Here is an 18,509-nt window from a genome sequence, read left to right on the forward strand (position 1 = left end):
CCAGCCAGTAGGGAGCTCGACTCATGTAGCCCGATACGTCATGGCCCCACTACGCGGGGCCGTTTGGTCGTGCTCTCAACCCCTCATTCGCGTCACATAGGGGTCGTCTATTGGATATGTTTGGTGGCTGTGTTCAGGAGGCCTCAAGCTGGAGGGTAGTGAGCAAGAACAAACGGGCAGCAACAGACGGGCAGTAGCTGAGGTTGCTTAATTGCCCCACAGAGCTTGTCCGCTTCTTCCAAATACAAGAAATCTTTCCAAATCTTTGCAAACCAAAGAAAGAAACATCTCTGGATTTCTTCCATTAATCAGCACGCAATCATGTCGGAAGATTTGGGCAAGAGCCGTCATGGCATCCCTGATGTGGTCATGGTGCAGATTGACAAGTACGTCGACTCACTGGCTCCGGAGATTCAACCGCGCATCACCAGAGAAATCGACGAGTTCCAGAGCAAGACCATCGACAGCCTCGAAGACTTGGTAGTCGACGCTTTTCGGTCGCTGTTCAACAAGAAGGACGCGTCGGGTCCCAACTCCAGATCCCTGGGCGATGCTCCCCCAGACGCTTACGGCGTTGGGTCCCTGCCATTCGCCAACGAGATTGTCTCACTTACTCAATCCTTTTCCAAGGTTGCTGACGGTGCCACTGATGACATTCGGGAGATTTTCAACCTGACCGAGTCCGGCGGCGGTGGACAGGACGGCAGCAGAGGAATGGGCGGCGACGACAGGGATCGTAGCGGGAGTGACCTGTTCAGCCAGGGTGCCAGGGGATTTCTGAGCGCTGCTGTTGGTGCCATCAAGGAGCACCACAGCAACTCTCAGGGCGGCGGCGGCGGTGGCGAAAAGATCAGGCTGGACGGTATCCTCGGCATATTGAGTGACGCCATCAAGGACACGTCTCGTGACCCGGACGGCAAGGCGCGCATGATCAGCCCTGAGATCAAGGAGAAACTGGGCGTCGTGCTGAGGGACCAGCACGCACCGCTGGCGGAGCAGTTTACTCGTATCGCACTCGAAAAGATCAAGAGGTGGCTCCGTGGCAACACCACTACGCGAGACCTCGGAGATGGAGTCAAGGGCGAGCTCAAGGACGAGATCCAGGGGCTGGTCAAGGGGGTTGCGGGCCTTTTCGGCAAGAAATCGCACTCGGATGAGAGGTCGCGCGACGGACCCGGCGGAAATGAAGACGGGGGCAGTGGTGGTTTCTCTGGCATGATTAGCAACAAGCTCAGCACCGGTCTTGCCAAAGTGCACCGAGAGGTCCGCATCGAATTTCGCAAGATCCTAGGTATCATTGAGAAGAACCTCTGGGAGGCTCTTCCTGACCAGGTTCAGGGTCCTCTTGAGAAGATTCTGGGCGGCAACCCCTTCGACTTAAGCCTCGACTCGCAAACATCGTCATCTCGCGGCTTTGGCGATGACATCAAGGCCAAATTGGTCAACAAGATCCGTGACTTGGTGCGCAAGGTCCAGGATAGCCTTCGCCAAAGTGTTCTTGCAGTCGTCAACGGTGGCCACCGCAAGTTTGAGAGGGCAAGCTGGGTCTTTGTCCAAGAGAACGTTGAAGTGCGTGTGCGGAAGTATCTGCCCGATGTGCGAATCAGCGTTCCCGATGATATCGGAAACGAGGGTGTCAGTGTGGGCACACCACAGACTCCGGCACCCATGCAGCATGGTGGAAATAACAACAGCAACAACAACAATGGCCCGTCGCCTTCCCACCAGCAACAGTACTCTAGCCCTAGCGGCAACAATCCTAATTGGCAGGGGCAGGGCTCACAACAGTATCAATCGTCGCAGGACGCCTACTACGGCGCTCCGCCACCCCAAAACTACTCGGGCGGGGCCCCTTCACACCAGCCGCCGTACAACCAATACCCTCACCAGGGTCAACAGCACCATGATCAGTATCAGTCTCAAAACCCTCGTTATTAGTTCTAGAATAGTTCTAGAACATACTGGATCTCGTGGCATACCAGGAGTATTAACTTTGAGTCGGATTACTGGAATATGTTGAAACTATCTCTGACTGTTGCCAGCAAACTCTGAATTGAGAAGCCCTGGTATAAGCGACAAAGCTGAAAAAAGGGTTTGTCACAAGCTTCCAGAGGCTTACATCAGTAGATACGCTTCTCTTAATGAATTAGGCAGAAATAACAGGCAGACCGAAATCTCGGTAAGCAAAAAGCAAGAAAATCCTACCCAAGCGTTGCCTTTGTCGATGTTACCACGTTGTGTAGGTGCCTTGAGTCGCTCAAGTTGTAGCCGATTCCGGTCCCTCGATGCTCACGGGGACAAGTGCCACGGCGATTCCTTTGTTTGGGCGAAAGATACCCGGCACCGTTTGCATGCCTGATTTCATTGTCGACTAGAATTCTTTGTGTCCAGTACTGCCAAGGTTTTCCCCTTTTTGGATTACTGCACAAAGAAATTCCGGGAATGCAGTTTGGTACATTCCGAGCAATGCCCAGGTCCAGAATAGAACGCAGATGGTCAAGTTTTGCTCTCTTTTATCCTGTACTGTTCACCAGGCCGCTGTCTAATGTATTGATTGAGATTGGAATTGATGCAGTCTTTCGCCTCCACGGGAGCAAAAAGCCTAGACTCTGGAATACCCATACTGTGAACTGTGTCGCTTTGTCCAACGATCTTGATGTTACACACTATTTCCGGATTCATCGATTGATACTGATGCTGAATATTACGGGTGACTTTGCTTTGTTCGTTTCTCCTAGCCTGGTACTAACTTGAGCCAGCAAGACAACCATGGCATTGAAGACATGCAAATGCGGTCCTACCGTGTTCGTCAACATCACAAAGCCGAAGATTATTGGATTTCGATATAATAATAAGTCCATCTACTTTGCCGGACCTTCTTGAACATTGATTTCGCTCTCCTGAGATCGAGCCATCGAGAACATCAATGGACACGAAAAGTCCACATGTGCAAAAAATCTATTCACCGATATATCCGTTCCGAACGAGATCATGAGCTCTTTGCCACATCATACAGCTAACCTTGGGCCTCCACCCCAGGATATCAGCACAACCTTCTTTGCCCGGAGCAAAGATGAAATTGGCCCCTGGTGGCGCCTGCCCAAAGAGGTGCAACATATGGTGTTGGGGTTCTTGGGCGAATACCAGCTCCACCGCGAGACCGGAAATGCCGCCCACTGGTTCGTCCTGGACTACACCTACTGCACAGCCCCGCAAGGGAAGAATCGGATACAAAACCTGTTCGTCCAGGACCGCAAAACATGGCTTCCGGAGCACCTGACCAGCTTCATGCGCCTCCGCAAGATGGAGCAGCCATACGTGAGACGCCAACCCGGTGACAATCGAGTCTACCGGGACAACGTGCCGCAGTTCAGCCCGTGGGGCGATTCCACGGGCTACTTTGGTCGGCACAACCCGTCCATGTCCCGCCGGCGCCGAAACCTCTTCCGGACGCGCATACCGGGCTACGCGCACGTGCTGAGGCGCATCATCCGGACCGCGTCGGGCACCAATCGGCCATACATCTTCTCGCAGCTGCCGAGGCCCATGCAGATCGACCACTCCGCGTGGTACTCCAAGATCCCGAGAGCCCTCGTCGACGGCCTGAAACCTTCCGCGCGGGCCGACGACCCCAAGGCGAAGGAAGGATTCAGCTACATGGTCATCGACACGGCTGAGGACCTCGTCATAATCCAGAACAAGCGGCCGAACCTGGAGCCGCTGCCGGACCCGAGGTTCGTAGGCGGTTTCGTCCCGCGGCTCGACCACTACCTGGTCAGCAGCGTGTACAAGCAGTTTGAGAACCAGAGGCAGATCGGCTACGAGCTCAACCTGGCCGGGGGAGAACAGACGGCCTATGAGGACCCGAACAGCACGCAGTTCGGCGAGGATCCGTTGTGGAACCCGCTGTTCTGGTCCGTCGTGCACTTCCCGCGCCTCGAGACCGTGTGGCTGGTCAATTACAACTTGACACTAAAGCCCAACGCGAGTCCTCGCGCCGCGGACTGGCGGTTCCAGGCGCGCGGCTTCGACTTTTACGAGGTGCCCCGGCCGAGTCTGCTAGACGAAGGGGTGTGGGACAACTGCTTGGACTTTGTCAAGCTGGCGGAGAAGCTCGAGTCCAAGATGGTGACGCACTGGCAGGCGTGGTGCCACACGCGGCTCCGCGACGAGGGTGGGTGGCAGCGCGCCTACAACATAGAACACCGCGACGGCGTCAACCGGGTCTTGAACCCGACCACCGATATGGTCACCGGAGACCTGGTACCTGACGTACCGCCCTACCAAATGGTTACGGACTTCTGGAATCGCCGCGCGGTTTACGAACCAGAGTACTGGGAGAGGATGGCTCCGGCCGGGCCGACGCCGGCGATCAGGGTCAAGGTGCTGGCCGTCATCAGACATGGCGCGGTGGACGACGACTGCAAGGTTGAGGACGCGGAAGAGGTGTTGCGTCGTGCGCGGCTGGGCGTTGTGGATGAGCATGACAATGCTTCCGTCGAGGGCTTGTGTGGTGATAGCGATGATGCTATGCAGGGTTGGCCTGCCACGGATGACGTGATGCTTGATGTGTGAGGGATGCTGGGGTTTGTTGGAAGAAGTGCATTTTGTTTCTTTCGGTTCGAATATCTTTATATACCCAATACTAAGCACGAGAGCTTGAAGGCTTTGAATCGGGGCAAGGGGTCTCACCGTATACAACGTAGTTCGTATGGCATACTTGGATCACGAATGAAAAACAGCGTAACCAGTAGACACTCCTTTGACATGTTTGCTGTGATATGAACATATCGCCTCAAAATTTAAAGGTTCAAACCCCGTCGAATCTTAAAAGCTGGCGAGATTGCTTCGATTTATGCCGTTTCCGAAATCATTATAGCTCAAATAGATTCCGTCCTTCCCGACAATGCAACACCGCTTAGACTCTGCATCGACCCAGCAAAGGTAACAGGCTCGCTGACCTCAATCTTTATGTCAGGTTTTCGCCTCTCCGGCGTACTCGGGTCGTTGGCCTGCCTGCCACTAAAAGGACAAACCCCCGCCCCTTCGCTTCCCGTCGACCTCCTCGGCATGCAAGTCGTGGGCGACAATGGCGACAAGAGACTCCTCGGCGGCGTCAGGGTGTGCTGAGATGATGTCGAAGATGCAGGGCTGACCGCCTCGGGGACGTCATCGTCTTCGTCCAGGATCTTTTTGCCGTGCAGGTAGCCCTCCTTCTCAATGACTATTTCCTCCTCCGAGCCATCGTCCGTGTGGAACTCGGCACCGTCACGGACCTGCCACTTTGCCATCAGGTCGTTCTGGATCCATATGACCTTGCCCAGGGCCTTGACGAGCGCGATCTTGTTTTGCATGGCCATGCGCGGGTGCGAGAGGATGGCCTCGCTCATGATGTCCTGAATGAAGGCGAGGCAGACGCCTAGGTGCACGTACTCGACGTGAAGAGGGTGGGCTCTTCCTAGGCCGACGTGCATCATGCTGCGATCCAGGGGACGTTGGTTTAGTTTATCTTGACCGGTCATCGTCTGACAATGACAAAGACCCAAAACTTACCCAACCTTGTCCAGGTACTCCCAAAACTCCATTTGCGACGGATCCGAACACAGTTTCGACAGGTACGCGCGCAAAAACACCTTTCGGTGCTGGATCTGCGGGCTGTCCTCATCCGGGCACTCGTCCATCGGCCCCTCGAAGCTGGTACTTCTCGTAGTGAAGGCGCGGGCCGTTATGTCGTACCGCAATAATTTTTTGTAAACGATGTTGACGACCGCGGGTATCAGGGCGCGGACGTACTTTGCGCCCGACACCAGGGCCTCAATGTCGCGGCTGCTAAAGTCGAGGAAGCTGTGGAGGTAGTGGATGCGCGCCTCGAGGTTGGTGTAGAGGTCGCGCCGCTCCACATGCATACGCAGGCGGTCGCTGGCCATGGTGAAGCCCATGTTTGTATGAGGAAGACTCGTGTATTCCTCCCTTCTTCTTTCTGGTTATTGAGGCCGTCCCTTTGTGGCTGCTGTTGTTTTTCTTGTTGATTGTGGTGGTGACGGTGATATTACTGCGTCTGCACTCTGTTGATCAAACATGCTAGCTATAGCCAACAGGCCTTGCAGCAGCTGAATGCGCTGCCATTTTATAATGACTGGTCCTTTTGAACAGTACGAACTCAATTGAATGTCAACCCCAACATCTCGAAATCTTGTGGCTGATTTCCGCTGAACAAAACACGCCAAACCGGAGAAGAAAGCTGATTGTGTTCCCATGTTGAAGAAAAATGGCACCATGAATTTCAGGGGTGGTCTGACACCGTAAATCGTTCGACCGGCAGTGGTTGCGGTTGGTGGACAAGCCATGGTGGCACACGGCAGCCACTGGGAGCATCCCAAACGCCAAGAGTGTCTGAGCCCCCAAGGAAACCAAGCATACGGCGCCTTGTGCAAATGTCGCGGGGAAACTTGGTCGGAAAATACAAATCGTACGAAGGGATCTGTGTTTTGTCCAGCTTTGCAATGGAGGTTTTAGATGAACCCGGGTCAGGATTGAGCTGAACCCCCTTCAGAGATTTTTAGACCCACTTTCGCTTAGAATTAAACCCCTTTCAGAACTAAATATTTGATTGGCCAAATATCGCAATTAAAATGGGTACGTTTATTTGAATAATGGATAAAAAAAAAACAATAAATCTGTCACAGACCTGAAGGACAGCCACTGGGCTGTCGCTTAGTCATGACCCCTGTCACGTGAAGGCGCGAGGGCCGAGCGCCTCGCGCGCGTATATCTACGCGAAATCTCTGCAGTCTCCGATATGTAGCTCCTCGAGCTACGTCTTCGTCAACAACCACCTGCTACCCCGTACCTGGAAGACTAGATAGCCAATATACTCTGTCCTGTTACCTGATCGCCCGCACCTACCTGTCCGCCCTGCCTGCCCGTGACATTACGTAGCTCCTTCATTAGGTGCCCGCGATGCCTGCGTCACTGCAACCCCCGATCTTAACCGATTCGACCGAGGAACTGATCGAACACCTACAAGGACACCCTGAACAATGGGTGTCTTACATCTCCGATTCCTACCAAAAGCTGCAACTATTGCACGATAGCAACGTCCGCCTGAACTCCTGCCTAGAAATGCAGGAAGCCGAGACCCAACGCGCCCGCGCCGAAACGGACCGTGTCCGCGACAAGGCGCAGGCCGACATTCTGGCCATGGCCATGGAAAAGGCCTCCGCCATAACCTCCCGGGATGCCGCTTTCGCCGAATTAGAGAAAACACGGTCCGAACTGAAGGAAGTTCGGACCGTAACGCTACCCACGGTACACATAACCACCCCCGCCCCAACTACCAACACGCCTGTTGAACCCCTTATGGTTACTCCTATGGGAACGACTCCGCCGCCTGCTTCCGAACATCCCGCCTCCGCCCGCCTTTCTGAACGACTTCCAGACCCCGATAAATTTACGGGCGCCCGCTCCGACCTCCGCCGCTTCGCCACCCAAATCCGGGGGAAAATGACCTCAAACAAAGACCGCTTCCCCAACCCCGAATCACGCCTGATTTATGTAGCCGGTCGACTGTCCGGTAAAGCGTACAACCTGATCCTGCCCAAAATGGTCGGAGGCACACCCCAATTCGGAGATTATACGGATCTCCTCCAATACCTAGAGGAGGCATTCGGGGACCCCGACCACGTCCAAAACGCACAAAACAAATTATACGCCCTGAAGCAGCGGAACGTAGATTTCGCCGAGTATCTGTCGGAGTTCCAACGCCTGTCTCTGGAAGGAGAAATGCCGGAGGATGCCCTCCCCCCTCTTCTATTCCAGGGAATATCGGAAGAGCTCCAGGACATGCTCCTCCACAACCCCGCCCCATCCCGCCAGTACCACGAATTTACCCGACACCTGCAAAGCTTGGATAACCGCTACCGCCAGCACCAGCAGTATAAAAACAGACAGACACGTACCCCTCGGACCGCAGCGCCCCCCGCGCGCGCGGCCCCCCGGACCCAAACCGACATACCGCGGGCCGCCCCCAAGCCAAACGCGGAATTTCCGTTTAACGACCCCATGGACCTAAGCAGCCAACGCCGCCACAACCGCAAAGAAAATATGCTATGCTACCGCTGTGGATCCCAAGAACATTTTGTTGCCAAATGCCCAGAACCGGATACCCGCCGCACGCGGCTGCACCAGGCCGGGATCGAACAATCCAGGTCTAGGTCCAGGTCCCCGCGCCAGATGCAAACCAAACTCCCTGAAAACCCCCGCCGCGGCTCGGACGCCAGCCGCTCCAGCAGCCGAAGTTCGAAAAACGGAGCCCGCCTGGGATAAGTCGCCCCCAGGCCGCCAAGGCCGCGCATAGACCGCCGGCGATCCGCATCTCTGCCGCCGCCGTTCACGGGTTCCCCGTTGAAGAGGAATATAACCAACGATCCGACCTGATGATCCTGCCTGCCGAACTGACAGTGGGGGGCCAAAACCTCCCAACCTATGCCCTCACCGATTGCGGTGCGGAAGGAAAATGCTTCCTCGACCAAGGATGGGCCGAAGAACGCCAACTACAAATGTATCCGCTGCGAAACCCATTCGACATCGAAGTATTCGACGGAAGGACCGCCGAAAGTGGGAAGTGCACCCATTATGTCCGAGGACAATTGAGAATCAAGGACCACATCCAGAAAAACGCGCTGTTTTTCGTTACACAGCTAGCCCACTACCCCATTGTGTTAGGAATGCCTTGGCTAAAGCAGCACGACCCAACGATTGGATTCGCGTCACACGTTATTACGTTTGACAGCGACTATTGCCGCCGACACTGCAATATGCCCGACAAACCGGAGAAGGTTAAAGCTTTACACGCCGTACCAAAAAAAAGCCGCCCCCAGTACCAGGCTGACCGACCGCCGTCCCTCCGCGAAATGGATATCGCCCCTATCTCCCTGCAAGCCGCGAGCATGTACGCCCGCCGCCGATCCTGCCGACTGTACGCCGTAACCTTGAAACAGATTGATGAGGTCCTAGCCGCCGACCCCCAAAATAGGAACGGGCCGACCCTGCCCGAAACAATCCGGGAATTCGCGGACGTATTTTCCCCGCAAGAAGCCGAGAAGCTGCCCCCACACCGACCGTCCGACCACCATATCCCGCTTATAGAAGGAAAAACGCCGCCGTTCGGCCCCCTGTACGCCATGTCCCGCGAAGAGCTGATAGCCCTTAAGGAATGGCTGACCGCAGAGTTGAAAAAAGGGTTTATCAGACCCAGTTCGTCATCCGTCGCCTCGCCCGTTTTGTTCGTGAAGAAGCAGGGAGGAGGGTTGAGGTTTTGCGTGGATTACCGCGCGCTGAATAACATTACCGTAAAAGACCGTTACCCGCTGCCGCTAGTCCGAGAGACCCTGAACAACCTGGCCGGCATGAAATTCTTCTCGAAAATCGATATCGTTTCCGCTTTTAACAATATTCGGATTAAAAAGGGGGAAGAATACCTGACGGCATTCCGCACGAGATTCGGCTTATACGAGAGCCTAGTCATGCCTTTCGGGCTAACGGGAGCCCCCGCGACGTTCCAGAGATATATAAACGACTCCCTGCGCGAATACTTAGACGTATTTTGTACAGCCTACCTGGACGACATTTTGATTTATAGCCGCACCCGAACAGAACACGAAGAACATTTGAAACTCGTACTGGAAGCCCTGAGGAAAGCCGGGCTATACGCCAACGCCGCGAAGTGCGAATTCTTCGTGACGGAAACCAAGTTCCTGGGCCTGCTGGTCGGCGTCGAAGGCGTAAAAATGGACCCTGAAAAAATCACCGCTGTCCTGGACTGGCAAACACCCAAAAAGCTTACTGACGTACAAGCATTTTTGGGGTTTGGCAACTTTTACCGGCGCTTTATCCGAGATTTCTCAAAGATCGTAGCCCCTTTGACGAGATTGACCAAGAAAGACGTCGCATTCGAATGGAATAGCGCCTGCGAAACCGCCTTCCGACTGCTGAAGAGAAAGTTTACCGAAGCCCCCGTACTGGCGCACTTCGATTGGGAAAAGGATGTAATCCTGGAGACCGACGCTTCCGATTATGTTTCTGCGGGAATATTGTCACAATACGGCGACGACGGAATACTCCGCCCCGTCGCGTTCTTTTCGAAAAAACACACAGCTACCGAATGCAATTACGAGATTTACGACAAAGAATTGCTAGCCATTATCCGCTGTTTTGAAGAATGGCGCCCGGAACTCGAAGGGACGTCGTCCCCGGTCCAAGTAATTACGGACCACCGCAACCTGGAATATTTCACGACGACGAAAATGCTCAACCGCCGACAAGCCCGATGGGCCGAATTCCTGTTAAGATTTAATTTCCGTATCACCTACCGACCCGGGAAACAAGGAGCGAAGCCCGACGCACTAACCAGGAGGTCAGAGGATATGCCTGAGGAGGGGGATGAACGACTTAAGCACCAAACACAAGTCGTACTGAAAGAACACAATTTACCTGCCCGCCCCACCCGGTTACAACCCATAATCCGCCAAAACAAACCCCTATTGCCAAAACACCTGATAGAGCTACTAGACGCCGGATACGAATCCGACCCGATAACGCAATCTGCCCTAGAAGCGTTGAGGACAGGCGCCGACCGCCACCCCAAGCTGCAATTGGCCGAATGCGAAGAACGATCCGGCTATTTGTATTACCGCAATAGACTGTACGTACCCGATTCGAATAATCTGAAAGCCGAGATCCTGCGCCGCTGCCACGACTCCCCCGTCGCCGGTCACCCCGGCAAAGCAAAAACCTACGACCTGCTGTCCCGAGAATATTACTGGCCCGGAATGCTACATTACGTATCATTATGGGTAAAGAAATGCCAGACCTGCCGCCGAATCAACCCGTCCCGCGAAGGCCACCAGGGCCTCCTGCGACCCCTGCCCACTCCTGAACGCTCATGGCAACACCTGTCGATGGATTTTATCACACATTTGCCGCAAAGCAACGGCCACGACGCCATCCTAGTGGTCGTAGACCGCCTGACTAAGATGAGACACTTCGTCCCTTGTAAAGGGACCTGCAATGCCGAGGACACCGCCAACCTGTACCTACACCACGTATGGAAACTACACGGGTTGCCCCTGACGATAGTTTCGGATAGAGGCACCCAATTCGTGTCGAAGTTTTGGAAACACCTGACAACCCGTTTGAAAATCGACAGCCTGCTATCCACTGCTCACCACCCCGAGACTGACGGACAGACCGAGCGTTTTAACGCGTCCCTGGAACAATATTTGAGAGCTTATGTGGCCTACCTGCAAGATGATTGGGAAAGTTGGCTTCCCCTCGCCGAATTCACAGCCAACTCCCACAAGTCCGAGACCACCGGAACCTCCCCGTTTTACGCGACTTACGGATTCCATCCCCGCATGGGATTCGAGCCGGTACCCCTGAACCAGCCTTTGCCCGCCCAGCGGGATGCCGAAAAGCTAGCCGCCCGAATGGAAGCCATTCTGGAACAAGCCCGCGCCGAAATGACCGCCGCCCAAACCCGTTACGAAGAACAGGCGAACCGACACCGTACCCCGGCCCGCCGGCTTACCGTCGGCCAATATATATGGTTAGACGCACGGAACATCCAGACCGCCCGCCCGCAGAAGAAACTGGATTGGAAGAACTTGGGACCCTTCCGAATTTCTGAAGTAATTAGCCCGTACGCCTACCGTTTGGACCTGCCGTCGTCTATGAGAGTACACCCTGTTTTCAATATAAACCGACTAAAACCTGCTGACGTTAAGCCCCTGCCGGGCCAACAACCTGCACCGCCACCCCATTTGGAAGTGGAAGGTGAGAGAGAATACGAAGTCGAAGAGATCCTCGACTCCTTTTGGGAAACCCGCGGCCGAGGAGGCCGCCGGCTGAAATATATCGTCCGTTGGGCTGGATATAGCGAGCCCACGACTGAACCTGCCGACTACCTGGAAAACGCTGCTCAATTGGTAAAGAATTTCCACCGTCGATACCCCCATAAGCCCGGGCCCCGGCCGTGACGGAGCTCGGCCTGGAAGGGGGGAATACTGTCACAGACCTGAAGGACAGCCACTGGGCTGTCGCTTAGTCATGACCCCTGTCACGTGAAGGCGCGAGGGCCGAGCGCCTCGCGCGCGTATATCTACGCGAAATCTCTGCAGTCTCCGATATGTAGCTCCTCGAGCTACGTCTTCGTCAACAACCACCTGCTACCCTGTACCTGGAAGACTAGATAGCCAATATACTCTGTCCTGTTACCTGATCGCCCGCACCTACCTGTCCGCCCTGCCTGCCCGTGACAATTTCGCATTAATAAAATATATATAATTAATATATATAATATATAGGTAATAATTTTAAATAAATAAAAAATAACGGGTATTGGCAGGGAAATAATTGGGAAATAAATTTGCGGTTCGAAAAATATGGTGCAAATTGCTTTTTAAAAAACAAAATGGTATATGGGTTTTTAAAATATACGCGGTGCGTTTGGGACCGCAAAATAACGAAATTATTGTGAGGATCAGGCCCCTAGACCTACCCTCAGAATCACGTGAGGATCAGGCCCCTAGACCTACCCTCAGAATCACGACTCGGCTCCACACCGAGCCAGGGATCGGACAAGGATCCACTACCTCCGGATTTAAGCGCGTCTCTTGAGCGCGTCGACGATTGTAATTTCTCTCTTCTCTTCAGTTTAGAATTTTCGTCGATAGCGCCTAATACACTGAGGTTCTCCAATGTATGCCTGGCCGTGACAATTATTATACGCGCGTATATAAAAAATATTGCAATTGTTTTATTTGCGAAATTTTTTTTTAAATGGGCGGGAATTGGGTGGTTTGGGCGATATACGTACAAATTATTATTATTATTAAAATAAAAAATTAAAAAAAGGATTTAAAACGAAAAAAATTCGATATATTGCATGCGCCGGGCAGGCGCGGCGTATGGGCGGGGTATGGCCGTTGGAAACCTATATTAAAATTCAATTGACCAATTAAATATATGTGGGTTAAAAAAAATTAAACCCCCTTTAAAAAAAAAGTGGGTTAAAAAATTTCTGAAGGGGGTTTAGTTTAATCCTGACCCGGGTTCATTTATAAACTCTTGCAATGCCAAGTCCTAATTATAGGTAATTATAATCTTGGGTTGGAGCGAGTCAGTTGGTCGTTAATATTTTGGAATTCAGACCGAGCAGCACAGCAGGTTAATGATACGCATCCGTCGACACTTCACGCCTAAAAGCATATCTTGACAGCGCTGGACAATATACAAAGAGAGAAGAAAATTCCGGAGTGAGAAAGAATTAGAATTTGTAAGTCAGATAGACAGGCATGGCGGCAAAAAGAGACATTATGACAATAATGAATCGAACGCCAACCGAGAAAATAGTTACAGTTAACTTTGATCGACATGCATGGACAAAAAGGTCCTACCCGGAATCGAACCGGGATCATGAGGAATTGGAACTGAAGGACCAGATGGAACTCAGAACCTCATGTGCTAACCATTACACCATAGAACCGTTGAAATTTTGCCCATAAAAGCGAGCCTATGAACTTGATTCAATCATCGGCGAAAGACCTCATTCTCCACAATTCCAATTTAGTAATCCCGCGGAAGTTTATTTGATGGATGACCCGGCCAGTCCGGGATTGCAACTTACGCGATGAGCCGTCGCCAAACAGCGGAGCAACTTTGGACCGTCTTTGCGTGTTAGTTCCGAAATAGGTAAGTCGAGACAGGTACGTACCTACAAAAAGTAGGCAGGGAATCATCAAAGACACCGAAAATGGCAGCAAGAACACCTATAAGACTGGAGCTCAAGCCCTTCTCCTCGATTGACTTTCCCTGCACAAATCAATTTAGTCTTCAAAAATGCTCAAGGGTACCATCATAGTCACCGGCGCCAACGGCGGGCTAGGCTCCGCCATCGCAAACAAGCTTCTATTAGAGGCACAATATGCCGAATACCACATGATATTCACCGTCCGCAACGTCGAAAAGGCAAATGTTCTACAAGAAGTCATCAACAGTCATCGTGGCAAGGGCCTATCTTCCTCTAATGATGTTGTGCCCCTGGACCTGACCAGCCTTGCTTCGGGCCGCAAGCTCGCCGACGACATCAACGCTCGCGTTGCAGCAGGCTCCATTCCGCCAATCCGCGCCCTGGTGCTTAATGCTGGATGGCAAGAATGGACGACAGAGAGCTTCACCAAGGATGGCTTTGAAATGGCCTTCCAGTCCAACTATCTGACGCACTGGTTGCTCACAGTCAAGTTGCTGCAGAGTATGGATAAGAACAAGGGTAGAATTGTCGTGCTGGGAAGCTGGTCACATGAGTTAGTACATCTCTATCTTGTTCTGCTGATGCAACAATCTCAATATGTGGTACTTGGTGCTGACACTGTGACAACCTTGAACTAGTCCCGATCATCCAGGAAACAACTATCAGGGCTTCTACAAGGGCGAACAGTGGCGGCAGCTCCACCCAAACACCGAGGCCGTGGCCAAGGGGACCTTTAGCAAACCCGAATCCCTGCCGGCCGGCGGACACGGTTTCCGTCGCTACGGCGCCGCCAAGCTCTGCCAGATCATGATGGTTTATGAGCTGCAAGCGCGGCTCGACGCCGACCCAGCGCTGTCCAAAATCGCCGTCCTAGGCGTCGATCCGGGAGCCATGCCAACGCCGCTGACGCGACGAGCCAATCCCTTCTTCGTGTTGGTGGGCCGCGCTATATTCCCTATCCTCATCTTTTTGTCGGGGCTGTTCTCCAAGAATCCAGAATTTCGAAGCTCAAAAAAGTCGGCCAAGGACGTCATGGCGGCTGCTCTGTCGGAGGACGAGCCCTATGGACACAGTCCAAAGGCTGTCTACTACAACGGGGACGAGATCTCGACTTCGAGTGCTGAGTCGCGTGACAAGAGGAAGGGGCTTGAGCTTTGGAGAAGCAGTGTGGAATACACCGGCTTGACAGAAGGGGAGACTTGTTTGCGGAATTGGAGATAAAAACGTTTCATTTTTCTGTTTGCCAACTTTTTTCGTTTGTTAGGTAGCACAGGACTGGAATTTATTCATGGCACAGTTCCCCAGATTAGGTAGCCATTTATGGTGCAGTCGCCAGGCCCCTTCCCTCACAGGACCCCAAATCTACTGCGTGCGGGAGCTACCAAGTAACCTCCGTTGTCTGCTCGTTTCACTTTCAGATTTTTCTCAGATCTGGATTGGAACGATTGTTTGGAATGGGCAAATATTCACCCAACTTTCTTGCACCAAGCAAACTGGCAATGGTTTTCTCGGCGCTCGCTTTCCCAACTAATCAACACAATTTATAAAGCATAACAGAAGCACGATATTCGCTGCGAACTGCATCATCGCTATTGAGATTCTATCTAGTTGCAGGTAAGATGTTTCCATCCCAAACATCTTTTTTTTTGTTCAAGGCCACAATTCATCTTGTACCCTTTGATTGGGTAGCGACTGCGATCTCATGAAACAACTTTCAAGCTTTCAGCAGCCTTCAATCATCACAATCACTCGAACAAAAGAAGAACAGATATGCTTCCCTGTTGGGACATTTTTGATCGCATTTTACTAATGGCGAAACCAACAAACAGCTTTTATTGAAATCTGAGGATTTTTCAAGGGATTTTCAGCCCAATTCACCATGGTCCGCAACCCAAGATACACATTTGAGCTCGAGGAGATCGTCCGTCGCTATCTGCAAGAGTGTGTAAAGACAGGTTCCAAAGTATGCTTTGAGGACTGTAATCAGCACATCAAGGCAAATGGGCATGGTGATGGGTTGGGAAAGGGACAGTTTAACTATCTGAGGGTCAGGTTTCGGAACGGTGAGCTTGGGTATGTTCTCTCCCCTTTCTACGACATAGTATCGACATTTATCCCGGCATTATGCATATTGCCGTCATCAAGAGCAAACACTCTCCACCATATTCTTCTCTCGCTACCGACGGCATGTATATCTGACACTCAACCTTTTGGCCGGGATGAAGTGCCGGAAATCCCAACCATCGAGCGGCTGCTGTCGCTGCTGGTCTGCTTGATCCTTCAACTGTTCAACAGACGGAATATGCCGTCGCAAATATTCCTGAATCTGATCCGCCCGGTCCCAAGGTAGGTCATAATCCAGGCCAAGATGTCAAAGGCACCATGAAAGCCACCCTGTTAACTGCTGACTATCATCAACCAATGTCTAGACTCCAGTCAGTCTTGGTGCGACTCCTGTCAAGCCGGCTACTCTTCCCGCTCGGCCTGTGAAACCTACACCTCAAAGACCTGCTCCAGAACCCCACCCGTATCCCAAAAGCCTCCAAGTGTTTCCTGACCTTGGACTTCCCCCCGTTGGTAGCCACCGCAAAGCCGATCTCGCCTTTTTGCACTCGAAACGGCCACGCAGCCATGAGCACCCGGGAACTACCCACTTTGGAGACACCAGCAGCTCCGGATCTCCATCCCCAGTGCCGGTGGCGCTGGATTTGTCCAAGGCTTATCAAACAGCCAGGACATCTGCACTTCTTCCCCCGAAGCCACCCGCAGATACGCTGCCACATCCGCAGGCCGAAAGGGTGGTCCCGCTGGACCCCATGCTCAGCCAAGCACCCGTCATGGGAAAGACTGATCCTCTTGCGTCCACAAGCTCTATACCGTTTACGCATGCTGGCGTAGATAGCCAGATGGAGAAGGCACTCAATACTCAGACTGGCAAAAATCTCTTTCAAGCTGGCATTATGCAGTCTTTAAGTCCGGAAATCGTATTGTCTTCTAGTGCCCGCGAGAAACTGAGGAAAATTCTCGAACCGGTCAAGTCTTTTGAACATCCTGCACCTAGACAGCAATCACCCAGTATGCTGTCAAATGCCACCGGCAATCAGGATCAGCAACTGCAGTCAACTAACATGGCCACCGGTTCTATGGAGCAGAGCGCCTCGCAATCATCACAAGTACCAGTCCATCAGCCCTACGGCAACGGCAACGGCCAGGAACCTCCCCGACCATCAAGCGTGTCACAAAACACCAAGCCCATGAGCGCTCCTGGAAGCACGTCGATCAAGCCTAACATGCTGCCACCAGGCGGACTGACGCACCCGCTGCCAGCCAAGCCCGTCATCGACGCGTCGCAGCCAAAGCGACCCAAGCCGTCAACCTGGCACGAGCCCAACTCCCTTTCCATGTCGACGAGCGGTAACGCCCAGACAAGCATTGCGAGCGCTCAGGAGGCGAACATGCGCATGTCCCAGGCTAGATCGTTCCCGTCAAGCCCCGTAGTCGGTCACGCGGGCTATCCTGCTATAGGCTCCAAGGCTGCCTCGTACAACCAAGCCAATGTTGGCCAGGCTGGCGGTTTGAGGCCCGATATCCTCGGGCCTAGCTCTGGCGTGCCAAACCTGGGTGGGCTGGTTATGCCCAGTACGCCATCCGGAGCTGGAAGTCAGATCGGCGGCAAGCGCAGATTTTCTCAGATGGAGAGCGGAGATGCCACTCATGGCGGTGGCAGTGAGCTGCAAATGGGTCCAGGTGTCCACCCGCAGGCAGGCGACGCAACAAGGCCGGGTCTGACCCATTCCGGTCCCTACCCGCCTCTGGACATGTATTCCTCTGGTCAAACTCTAGGTTCCAACCGAAACACCCAGCACCACTTCAACCAACATCGTAACAATGGTCAAAATACTGCTGGTTGCAGCAGCCGAGTCGAGTCCAGAAGTTTCATTCTAGGTGCCGGCAAAGACGCCGTAAAAAAAGAGCCCGTCAAGCAAGAGCGGTCGAAAAGCCCTACGAAGCTTCCAGTCCCTTCTCTTCACACGGACAATCATGACATGAAGATTATGTCAGAGCAGCCCAATACCATCGGCTCAGGTGGTGGACAGCCCAGCGAGAATATCATTGCAGGAAATCCCGAAGCAGATACTGTCATGATGGATGATGCCCTGGCCGGCCTGTCAAAGTACACATACGAAGAGCTGTCGGTTGCAGCTATGATGGACAACGACATTCACCTCGTACCGGACAACAACCTTGTCACTACTGGTAGTGGAGTTGGTAAGTTAAGCATCCTATACTTGACAGCTGGCTTTGGAAACACCCGCTGTGCTACACATTCGGAGGGTGAAACAATATCACTGACACATATCTCACGTAACCACTCAGGAAATACTCAACCTGCAAACCACATGGGCTACAGCGCTCCCTCGGGCACAACCACTCAAGACGCGCCAATCCTCGACGGCCAGCCCGCACCCACATACCACGTCGCACCATCGAACCCGGGCCCCGTAGACGTGTACATGTGTGGTCCTGGCGCGGAGCCGTGCCCAATCTCATCGGCCGTCGTCCACTTCCACTGCCGGCGTAACGGAACGGTCATCTTTGGTGGGATGGGTGACTTCCAGGCCGCAGCAATAATGTATCAACGCTCGGAGCAGGGCCAGAGTCGCGCCGGGCCAGGCGTACTGAATGCAAATGGGATTTAAAA

At 53.1% G+C, this 18,509-nt stretch overlaps 4 protein-coding genes and 1 non-coding gene across 5 annotated transcripts; 3 read left to right on the top strand and 2 right to left on the bottom strand.

The window, feature by feature from the left end:
- The first annotated feature begins 136 nt into the window (after positions 1 to 136).
- Positions 137 to 2,676, top strand: MGG_13552 (uncharacterized protein). The gene has a single exon (XM_003716434.1). The coding sequence runs from the start codon at positions 322 to 324 to the stop codon at positions 1,936 to 1,938; it is 1,617 nt and encodes a 538-aa protein (XP_003716482.1). The 5' UTR covers positions 137 to 321; the 3' UTR covers positions 1,939 to 2,676.
- MGG_03446 (uncharacterized protein) lies at positions 2,317 to 6,202 on the bottom strand. The gene is made up of 2 exons (XM_003716435.1): positions 5,554 to 6,202; positions 2,317 to 5,478 (listed from the first exon to the last, which is right to left on the bottom strand). The coding sequence occupies exons 1-2, from the start codon at positions 5,937 to 5,939 to the stop codon at positions 4,881 to 4,883; spliced, it is 984 nt and encodes a 327-aa protein (XP_003716483.1). The 5' UTR covers positions 5,940 to 6,202; the 3' UTR covers positions 2,317 to 4,880.
- Positions 6,203 to 13,445: 7,243 nt separating this feature from the next.
- MGG_20188 lies at positions 13,446 to 13,543 on the bottom strand. The gene has a single exon. It is a non-coding gene; the product is annotated as a tRNA-Gln (tRNA).
- A 289-nt stretch (positions 13,544 to 13,832) lies between these two features.
- Positions 13,833 to 15,153, top strand: MGG_03444 (uncharacterized protein). The gene is made up of 2 exons (XM_003716436.1): positions 13,833 to 14,360; positions 14,446 to 15,153. The coding sequence occupies exons 1-2, from the start codon at positions 13,897 to 13,899 to the stop codon at positions 15,026 to 15,028; spliced, it is 1,047 nt and encodes a 348-aa protein (XP_003716484.1). The 5' UTR covers positions 13,833 to 13,896; the 3' UTR covers positions 15,029 to 15,153.
- A 533-nt stretch (positions 15,154 to 15,686) lies between these two features.
- MGG_03443 (uncharacterized protein) lies at positions 15,687 to 18,507 on the top strand (the record flags this gene model as incomplete). The annotated part of the gene is made up of 4 exons (XM_003716437.1): positions 15,687 to 15,880; positions 16,033 to 16,153; positions 16,237 to 18,076; positions 18,185 to 18,507. 4 exons carry the CDS (start codon positions 15,687 to 15,689, stop codon positions 18,505 to 18,507), a joined length of 2,478 nt encoding a protein of 825 aa, XP_003716485.1.
- Positions 18,508 to 18,509: the final 2 nt, after the last annotated feature.

The sequence above is a fragment of the Pyricularia oryzae genome, chromosome 4 (assembly GCF_000002495.2).
Source record: "Pyricularia oryzae 70-15 chromosome 4, whole genome shotgun sequence".
Classification (NCBI taxonomy): domain Eukaryota; kingdom Fungi; phylum Ascomycota; class Sordariomycetes; order Magnaporthales; family Pyriculariaceae; genus Pyricularia; species Pyricularia oryzae.